This window comes from Amblyomma mixtum, chromosome 5, assembly GCF_055824585.1.
Source record: "Amblyomma mixtum isolate Tamu chromosome 5, ASM5582458v1, whole genome shotgun sequence".
In the NCBI taxonomy this organism is placed as follows: Eukaryota; Metazoa; Arthropoda; class Arachnida; order Ixodida; family Ixodidae; genus Amblyomma; species Amblyomma mixtum.
In genome coordinates this window covers 19,894,537-19,904,895 of record NC_143016.1, presented here as the reverse complement: position 1 = coordinate 19,904,895, position 10,359 = coordinate 19,894,537, and the positions used below count along the sequence as shown (strand labels likewise).

At 46.8% G+C, this 10,359-nt stretch overlaps 1 protein-coding gene across 2 annotated transcripts; it reads left to right on the top strand.

The window, feature by feature from the left end:
* The first annotated feature begins 2,377 nt into the window (after positions 1–2,377).
* Positions 2,378–10,359, top strand: LOC149341446 (uncharacterized). Of its 2 annotated transcripts, XM_089541975.1 has the most exons (5): positions 2,378–2,537; positions 5,197–5,542; positions 6,724–6,977; positions 7,784–8,288; positions 9,279–10,359. In XM_089541975.1, exons 1-5 carry the CDS (start codon positions 2,483–2,485, stop codon positions 9,517–9,519), a joined length of 1,401 nt encoding a protein of 466 aa, XP_089398101.1. In that variant the 5' UTR covers positions 2,378–2,482; the 3' UTR covers positions 9,520–10,359. The 2 variants fall into 2 exon arrangements, with proteins under 2 accessions (XP_089398101.1, XP_089398102.1); XM_089541976.1 differs by lacking the exon at positions 5,197–5,542.

The window sequence follows — 10,359 nt, the reverse complement described above, 5'->3', positions numbered from 1 at the left end:
CCCCTTTTCTCACTCGAGCGTTCTCGTTCATCGCCGCTGTCACCCACTCAGCGTTACAGTGCTATTCACTCTCACGTAGAACACTAGCTTCAGCTTCAGACGAATTTCGGCAGGCAACTCGGTCACGTTGCAGCTGAGCTGGTAATGTATTTTATTCCCGTATAGCAGGTGCCTTTCTCAACTATATACGGAGCAGCTGTTGCTTTAGTCATCTGAAGTCTTCTTACACAGATTGTCTTTTTATAGAAAAAGGTGTGGGTGCTTGCCCGATACCTTCTGCCGATCTGAGGGAAAAAAATGTTACGCACAATTAGAACGAATCTCCAGCCCCTCCCTTCTTTGAAATTATGTGCTAAAAATCCTCCAGCGGATGTAAATAACAATAAATTCAGGCAAAATATTCACCCCTGATTGACATGGTTAAGATAAATGGGACTTAGGTGCGCTAGGACGTCTGCACTTCATTAGAGGTGATGAGTTTGGTTTATTGGGGTTCAACGTCCCAAAGCGACTCAGGCTATGAGGGATGCCGTAGTGAAGGGCTCCGGAAATTTCGACCACGTGGGCTTCTATAACGTGCACTGACATCGCAGAGCACACGGGCCTCTAGAGTTTCGCCTTCATCGAAATTCAACCGCCGCGGCCGGGATCGAACCCTCGTCTTTCGGGTCAGCAGCCGAGCGCTGTAACCACTGAGCTACCGCGGTGGGGCGATGATGAGCTTGGTTTATGCAGAGGAAATGCGATAGCGCTTCAGCGTCAACTGCTGCACGTCTCTGCTTCTTTTCAGTAAATTCGGCCGCCTGTTTCAGACGCATCGCCTCCGCATTACATTCCCAAATCCGTTGAATGGTAGGATCATCGGACATTCATTGTCTCTCTCACCTGAGCGGTTGTTCCGGTCTTCGAGACAGACGCGCTGCGTCTGGGTCTCTGATAGACGGTCCAGCGTCTATCGTCGTGGTCCTAACGGTTAAAGTTGCACTGCGGTTAAATAATCAATTACATTTCGTGCACGTACAAGCTCAGCTTCGGCGACTTCATCTTTTGTTGACGCATTCTTAGCAGCATTCAATTTTGCTGAGGCTTTCTGAGTCATTTTTATTTTTGGTGAGCTATTGCTACTCCGGCCTCTCCGCCCTTTCCCCTACATGTGAAGAAGGGGAGTTCCCTCTCTCTTCCTTGGCAGGTGGCAGGGGAACAGAGGGAATTCCCCTAAACACCACCTGCCATCTTCGGCTGTTTGCAGGTGGAGGTTAGATCAGGACATAACAGCTTTTTCTCTAGCGACCCATCTAGTGCTAAAACACTAGAAATGGATCTGGCGCACGTTCACTGCCCTCTTTAGAACGCACAGTCAGGGACAGAAGTCTCCGGACCACGTGTTCCTCAAATGAAGCCGATAGCTGCGCATTAAGCCGACGACTGGAGGCCACACGTGTGGAGGAGAAAGTCAAAATTGTGTTGCTTCATCTCCACAAGTGTAGTCTCCAGCCGCCGTCTAATTGCAGAACTGTTCGCTTCGTTAGTGGAACACGTGGCCCAGAAACATTTGTGCCCGACTGTACCCTAGTATCGCAGCACTAATTTTCGATCATTAAACAGCTGTTTTAGCTGGTATTGTCAAGGTCTATTCCACAATTCCGTATCGTTAAGGGCACAGCAACCGATTGCCATTTCCAGTCAAATGCTTTAGTTCAACTGCATACCCTTGAGGGTTGAGTCCAAAGTGGGAAGGACTGTTTCGACCACGATCTCAACGCTAGCAACATGCGCGGGTACGAGCTTATCAGCAGGTGGAGCGGGCGATGCGCACTTAAGAGCAAAGAATAAGCTCGCACGTCTCGGTGCGAAGAAATACAATGATTGTTATGAGCCTGAACTGGTCGGGAACTGCTGGCAAATATCAGTTTAACCATGATGACCGTATTCTCGCAATCACTCACGACTCAATCCTTAGTGCTACTTCTGGTGTCGTAACAACCCTTAGTTCTTCCTTGTGGAGTTCATGAAAGATCAAAGGGATAAATGATTTAGAATGAGGATTTAGCTCAGTCTTAAAGCGCACATAAGGGGCGCTCTGAATTCCATACAATTGGCTCACTCAAAGGATGGAAAAATGGCAACTTCCTTTAATGTCCCCGGCAGCGTAACTTTCTGAGAGCACTCTCCTTCCTCCCCTCTCATAGGACGAAATTCCGAAACCAACGATGCTATCTGCACAGAGGTTCTATCATGTCATTTAACACGGCCTGGGGACTCACTCTTGTTGAAACCGAGAAACGGAAGGGAGGGGGGCAAGATATGCTATCAAGGAAGAGGGTCCGATGGCATAAAACTTGCTGGCATAGCAGAGCTCCCTTGACACGACGTTTCTTCGAGTGCATCATACGACGGTCACTTCAGACTAGGGTTTCTATTTTATTTACTTACTAGCTTTCTTGAAGAGTTTTCACTACAGAATTCAAACTGCTGGTACAATATGCATTTAGGAAAATGCTTTCTTTTGATTGTTTTCCTGCCTGCCTCGATCAGCCGTGAGTATAGTTTTACGATGTATTTATTCTTTTTTAAACGTGCCAATTTTTCTGTGTACCGAGCAAGTTTCCGAAGAAACCCTTTGAAGTTATACCTAAAGCAACTAAGACATCACTACAGTTTTGGCCAAGGGTAGGTGACGACAATGTGCAGAATTCGCGAATTCGCAATGGCAAACACTCACATCATCTGCAATATGCGCATAATTCAACATGTACATCAATCTTTTCAAGCGCGTGCGTAATATTACGGATGTAGACACTTTGAAGTATGAATCGATTGCTTTCCAGCCCACGTGTACCGTCATGTGGCATGAAGAAGAAAAAAAAATGTGATAAAAACTTGACAGCCTAAAAAGTTTGCATCTGACATAAGCGTAAAATATGAATTTTTTGCCGTCCACACTTTGCAGTTAGACAGCTTTGCTAGCCTGAGACAAGAATTCAGCTGATACATTTTGCGTCAGCTCACTAAATACGTTTTTCCCACGAAGCGCGAGATGGGAGGGGAACAGTAGCTGCTGAGAGCTAAAGGAAGCAATCTATGACAGATCATTGTATAAATTATGTAATTTATGTTCATTACGAAGTAGGTACGTATAAAACAACGACTGAAAAAAGCTGCGCAGGAGCGTAAACTTACAATGCCACAAGGACCCTGCACACATGATGAGGGTACGTGAACTAAGCTCTTTTTGATCTGCAAAACTCATTGACAGTGCACTGACCCAGCAGGTAAATATCTCATTCTCTTTACGAGGCAGGAAAGAGAACTGATGTAGGAACCCAGCAGCGAGTGTTCTATCTCAAGAATATTTACAAAGTCGTAGATTCGGTGGTCTGAAGACCACCAAATGTATAAAGCTTTTATAATTTCCATAAAGCTTAGCGCATTAAGAAGAGACTTGAGTAAAGCGGAAGGTAAATTAGAGAATGGTTTTGCGGTTCTCTTACATCCACGAAGCGTGTTCAGATAGTTCAGCATCTTGAGCTGAAACTTGTTGGTTAAGTCAGAGAACTTAAAGATGTTGCACATAAACCAAAGTATGAGACGCCCTCTTTTGCAGAAGCACCTTCCTTTTTGATACAGTCCTCACCAGCGGCTATGCACTATTTCCCTCTTACATCCTAAGCACGTCCCCTTCCGTCTTCCGCTGCCCCGCCTGATAAGTGAATTCAAGAGATCATAAATTAGGCTCCCATAAAGGTTTCGCTTTCAATCACTCTGACTTTTTTCGCCAACACTGCTCTGGTATAAAATGCTACAGTACGAATCCATCCAGTGGCGCCGTATTGCGGCCGAACTGTTTTAGCTGGGACTTGCTATGCCTTGAGCATTCGAGGAGCTACAACATTGTTTTCTTGTTCGCTCGAGCTCCCTGCTGTCTTGCACGCCCAGCACGTCCAATTAAACATGGTCAGTGTGCTTCAACCGTCTATCGGTGACATATTTTCTCTGTGCGCGGGAAAAATTATTTTTAATAGTTTCATCTTCGGTATTAGGCTGTCATAGAAACATTCACATCGTTTCGTGGAGGTTCGCCTCGAGCAGAGTTAAATTATGTTACGACTGAATCCACATTTCTTCCCAACAATAGCCAAGTCAAGCATGAGACCAGGTATTCCCGGCATTCCAGCGCCTCTCCATGGTAGCTGAACTATTGCAGCGGTTCTTTTCCCTTCAGGTAATGTTGAGAAACTGTATGGCAGTGACTTGTGAACTGGTGGCGGAAACTATATCAAGAAGCAATGTGAACCTGAGAAAGAGGACAGTGCGACTTTTGCTTTAATTAACATTTCTTAGTTCCATTCCTTCTGCCAAGAAGCTAAAATCGTTAGACATTCTTAGTGCGTAAAGCAGACGAGGATAGGGGTGATGATGTGCTTTTAGAATAGCAGCTAATGTTTCAGGGAAGGCTGCCACTAACATTTAAAAATAGTGTTTTTTAGGAAGAAAGAAGCGTTTTGGGGAACTATAATATCAGTGCTGGTGGACGTCGAAAATTAGGTGAATTGTATTCAGTAGTAAAGTGATTAACCTAATTCGAATAGTTAGCCTTCTAACTATTACCAAAAGGCACCCGACTGGTATTATAACTCTATAGCCGGCCCTTAGTAGCATCCATATCAGTTATCAGAATTTCGAAAGCGCGATTACCCTCGCCGCTGTGGCTTAACTAATTGGGACGTTTCTCGCGCCATTCGAAAACCGCGTGCCTGCGGCAAGCGCAAAGCGACGTCAATCAAATAGCGTCACTCCGTGACGCACGTACCACGTGACAATTTCTGCCCCACCCATGCTGCGTCGCCATTTGGCTGCTTCAGCGCGGAGGGGCAGAGATTGTCGCGTTCATGGAGTGACCCTATTTGATTGACTTGACTGTGTCGCGATTTGATTGCGTCAAGCCGTTGATGCATTATAATTGATGCATTCTGTCACATGAAGTAAACTGATCGTCCCTTAAAATTCTTTAAAATTTTTATACCGAAAAGGCAATCATGAATATTTATGAAGTTCAAAGCAGCTACGTCGACCTAATATGATGCTTTAAAGGCTGTGGACTGCCGACTAAGCAACACGTCACAGCTGATCAATTCACAGTGATGGAAAGCTTGTGGATACGATTACATGTACAGTTTTTTTTTTGTTTCATTGCAGAAAACTGCAGTGAACAGAATTCTCTCTTCGATAGAGGACTTGCAAAGGTGCTCCGGTCAGACCGATTCTCGGAAATAACTTTGCCGAACTTCTGGCACAACATGGACGAATTGTTAGGCCTAAGGGTAGGCTTCTTTGATGGGAAGCTGCACGGCCTTCGCACCATTCGAAAAACGGGTCAAAGCGTGCTGAACGTGGATGATTCCGGCAGTCGGCTGACCTTCCACATAATAGGAGGACCCATCGTGGCTCGTTACTCCGTTGGGCTACGAACAGGATTTTTGAGGAACACTTTCGACCTTGGGGTCCAAGTGCGTCGTTTACACGGCTCATTCACCGTCCAAGAGTAAGTTACGCTGCAGGACATGCTTCAATTTGGTCATGAATCATTCCTTGCTAATAATCACATTAGGAGTTCTGGGCCTTCTATTGTAGTCTAGTTGCAATGCATACCCAGAATTTGTTATCGCCAAAATAATGACTGGGAGCTGGTTGTCGAGCTGCGCAAAAACCTGTAAAATAATTAATTCTCAACGAGATAGATTTCTGGCGGCTTAGTTCTGTGCTGTAACTTCAGAATAATTCTCGAACAATACATTTCATTATGTTAGCGAGATTGTCGAAAGTTCGGTGAAAGCTGGCCAGCAGAAACAAAAATTACATTTTTATTCCAGGCAGATACATTGGCCTCTTACGTTTAGACGATTTCAACATTAACAGTTCCTCAAGACAAGCATGACGAACTCTCTTGTTCACTGGTATTCTCTATAAGTGCTAGTGGGCATGGTGGGACACAATGCGATCGTTGCTAAAGCACACTCAAGATCCGAAACGTGTAAAACAAAGTGCAAGAAAACAAGAACGACAGAAAGAAAGAAAGAACAGGCACTTGTATCATTCTCGTTTTAATTCGCTATGTTTTACAAGACAGGACTGAACAGCGGACAATGGACGAGGACACAAGGACGAGGATTCTTCCGTATGTCCTCGTCCATTGGGCGCTGTTCAATCCTGTCGAGCAATACCAACATGCTCGAACTGCTACGTTAATTTTTAACAAGTGTAACCAATTCGTCCAGCTTTCAGTTGTTCTAATCCAAAGCTACGAAGCAAACACGTGCCAATGTGGTGATTCAAAATTCACACTAATCTGGTCACTATAAAACGTATTTGTGCCTGCTGTATGCTTTCGCTGGCGCTGTACGACGTGCAATCAAAACCCACCAAAGATCCGAAAGCGCTCGGATATCCGAATTTTCTGCTTATGACCACTCGAAATGTTGGTAGGAGAAATTTTGTGGGAATTGGAGGTGATTCGTGAAATTGTCAGGAATTGCAACATTTACGCCATATCTTTTTGTTCTTATATGGTAGAGTATACGTTTCATGCAAGCAGCTTGCGCGTGTGTTGGCAGCTGTGATGTCATCGATCAGCCAGAGAGGTGCTTTACTTCGCCTTCTGACGGAGGCATTTGTTAAAACAGGCGAATGCCACCGCTGCAGTGCCGATGCTTGCGCCACTTCCAGGTCTTCGCCGAACGAACTTCAGCTTGAAGTACATGGAGTGCGGATGTCCAGGATTCGCTTATTGCTTGATGGCAGCGACGAGCTCAACTTAGGTGGCGCTATCTACGATGTTGTGTTCGATCAGCTGAGACCTTTAATTCAACGGAAGATTGGCCAACTGCTGGCTCAAGAGCTACGAAAGTTGGCCCAGGAGACCATTGGGGCAGTAAAGGTTTACGCCGCAACCAGTACTCTGCAGGCCACGCGGGAACAAGGTACAGTATGCAGCAGAGACGGCGACATTGCTTTCGATTTCCGAGAAAATTGCTGCTCATACAACGATCATACAGCACACGATCATACAAGCACACAGCTTTTGAGAAGTAGGTTGGCTCTGTGAAAGAAGCTTTTTTGCCCGAGAAACTAAATGCACTCTAGTTAATGCTGCGTTGTGCTGTGCTTGATGAAGAATAGATGTCTCAGGAACAACAGTCGAAGGGGGAGGGAAGGAAGGAGCATTCATTTTCAGCCCTGACACTATGTGGTAGTGCAGAGCGGCGCGTAGGAAGAGGCGCTATCTCATTTTGAGCTGCGGGAAAAGAGGCAATACTCATAACTGTAGCGCCTGTCGGTAGCTCCATGCATGCTCAGATTCAAAATATTTTGTTCTTGTTTCTCCTTGTTTCAACAAAGTTTTTACAAGATGTGTGCGATTACTTGCGTCCATAAGTTCCGCATACTTTTATTTGCACACACTAGTTCTTCGTTCAATAGGATGTTCGCTAAAGCTCGCGTAAAGCTGCCAACCCATGCTATTTTTTTATTGGATCCTAGTGGTCCACTATGGTCCTTGTATGTCTGCAATATTTCTGTGGTGCAATTCTTGTCTTTTCTTCACTCTTGGTTTCCGTGGAGAAACATGCAAAAGCGAAGAAAATAGTGCTTAGACTTAAAAGCCCAAATTTGTTAACGGAAGCGTTTGTACTTCTGACCTCCACTACCACCATCACAGTCATCGTTAGCATTAGTAAGCATTACTGCTAGACCTATAATGAGCGTAGTCCACCCTGTTTCTTTTCAGAATCGGCGGCTACTCCCGCGTGGAGAAAGGCGATCGGCAGTGCTCGGAGCTACCTGGCACTGATAGGTGGCAGGAATCCAGCTGACATTTCCAGCGAAGGTGGGCACCGAGGAGGTAGAGCTCACCACAGGCCAGCGAGGACGAGACTGGAACCTCTCGGAGCTGGGCTGGAGCGCCAGGGAGACATTTTCGACGGCTGCCTCAGAACACTGGTCGTGTCCACGGGCTTCGAGCCAACGCCGCTTCCCAACGACCTTGAAGAATTTAGTGCCTCCTCAGGAAGCGTGACCGTGGTTGAGGGCAACGTGACTGGCCTCTCTAGCGTTCGAAGGAACGGCGACAGCTGGGTGACGCTCGACGACTGCGGTCTCCGAGCTCGGTTCACTCTGGGATTCAAGGAATTGATGGTCAAGGCAAAAGCCTCTTTCACTCGTTTCTATGTAACGACTGACGTAACCATCGACATGCAGATCCCTGAAGTGGAGGCGGTTCTGGAAATTAAAGAGTAAGTGAACCTGGTAATACACAGAACACGTAATTTGCAGCCGCCCTTGCACTCTGCCACAGTTCGTGCTCAATGCACTGGGAGCACCACGATAACGGTGGAGGCGTTCGGCCGTCCACACACTGCCTGTACGGAGGCGGAGGAGGAGACGGAAATCGGCATGGTTAAAACTGCCCGCAGGAATGAGGAGAGGAGGGTTGCCGGCTGCAACGAAATGTCAAACAGTGGGCGAGGAGGCGAAGCGCGCAGTTGTAGCGACAGCGAGGAGGCGATGCATATGCGCAGTAGCGCGCGGCTGCGCCGAAAGGTTAGGCGACGGAGTCGGCGACGGCTGCGGCAGCGGCGAGGAGCGACCACCTGCGCGGCGCGTGACGTCACTCGGTTTCGCGCATGCGCATAACTCACCAGTTCAGCTCACGCGAAGCTCGGCTCTGACCCGCGTAGTGAAGCTTTTCGGTACAAAAAAGCCCAATGTGGCCCGCGCATTTTCTACGGATACCTTTCCGTCCACGCCACGCCGCGGTGGCTCAGTGGTTACTGCGATCGGCTGCTGACCCGAAAGACGCGGCGAAATTCTAGAGGCCCGTGTACAGTGCGATGTCAGTGCACGTTAAAGAACTCCAGGCGGTCGAAATTTCCGCGGCCCTTTATTACGGCGTCCCTCATAGCCTGAGTTACTTTTGGATGTTAAATCCCAATAAACTAAACCAAACCTTTCCGTTCATCTTTCTCTCTCTCGCTCTACGGATTTTATTGGCCAGAATATTGAATTGATCAAAGAGGAGAGATGAAAAGCAAAACAAACTAAATGAGAGAGGTCGACGTATTTGCGCTGATGATGATTATGATCAGGATGATGGCAAGGCCGCTTGCCAAAGTTCTTACTGTCTGACACACCGAAACAGCGCGAGCGAACAACTGCCTGATATTGCTTTGAAAATTACTATTCAGTGCTTTTTTTTTGATCAAGTATTGTTCCCATTTTCACAGGAACAGCACCGGGCTTCAAATTGTTGCCTACAAGCTCAACTTCACTGCACCGGTCACAGTAAAAGCGAAGCCATTAGGCACAGTCGGCACCGTGGTGAACCTTTTTGGTGGACTGTCTGTGAGTACACTCGGAGTCGAGGAGCTCGAGCAGCTCGAGGTTTCATCGTGGAAATACGTGCAAAATATTGCTCACACCATTGAAGAATTCATTGCCGATCCTCCCCTTCTGACCAGACGGTAAAACAGAAAACGACCGTCTTTACAATGCGCGCCTGTGTTTCTGTTTGGAGCCGTGTGCACAAGCAGAACTTGTTCGACATATTCCTGTTGAACTCAGAAGAGCATAGAATAAAAATTCAGGTGTTTTTGTAAAAACGTTAGAGTCTTACGAGCTAAAAATAAAATACGAATGTCTATGTTAACGGTTAACAAGACTCATGCCAGCGAAACGCTGTTTTCGGCAGGGAAGTGAGCATGTTGTCCATGCCACCATGTTCCACAATCCTTGTGGTGCTCTTGGGTACCAGTAATGAAGAAGCGGCAGGAACGCTGGGTCAGAGATCAAAAGCGGGTTAATGAGATCCTAGTCGAAATCAAGAGGAAAAAATGGGCCTGGGCATGGCGCGCAGTGCGAAGGCAAGGTAACCGATGGTCCTTAAGGGTAACGCTGGATTCCAAGGGAAAAGAATAGTAGCAAGGGGCGGATGATATTGAGAAGTTAGCGGCGATAGGCTGGCCTCAGCTGGCACAGGACAGGGTCAGTTGGAGAGGTATGGGAGGGTTCTTTGTACTGCAGTGGGCGTAGTCAGGCTGATGATGGTAAGAACACTGTGGGTATTGTCACTGCCGGGTGCAGACAGAAGGGAGTTGAAAGAAAGATGTGAAAGGATCGAAAGCAAAGATGCACGTCCCAGCAACTATGTCCGCCGAAGCTACGGCGATGGCTGCTTCAGCAAAAGATGCGCCAAAGTGGAATGGGACTGTGTTCTCTCTCCTCGAATTGGTCACCTGTGACTTATGAAAGACATACAAGTTCGTACTGTGACGGTTATTCTGTCAATAAATTCTTTAGTCATTGTCA

Excerpts from the sequence above, each read along its gene's own strand:
- LOC149341446 (XM_089541975.1), top strand. The coding sequence starts at position 2,483 with ATGCATTTAGGAAAATGCTTTCTTTTGATTGTTTTCCTGCCTGCCTCG. Across the intron at positions 5,543-6,723 it reads GGCTCATTCACCGTCCAAGA|GTCTTCGCCGAACGAACTTC; the intron begins GTAAGTTACGCT and ends CGCCACTTCCAG. Across the intron at positions 8,289-9,278 it reads GCGGTTCTGGAAATTAAAGA|GAACAGCACCGGGCTTCAAA; the intron begins GTAAGTGAACCT and ends CCATTTTCACAG.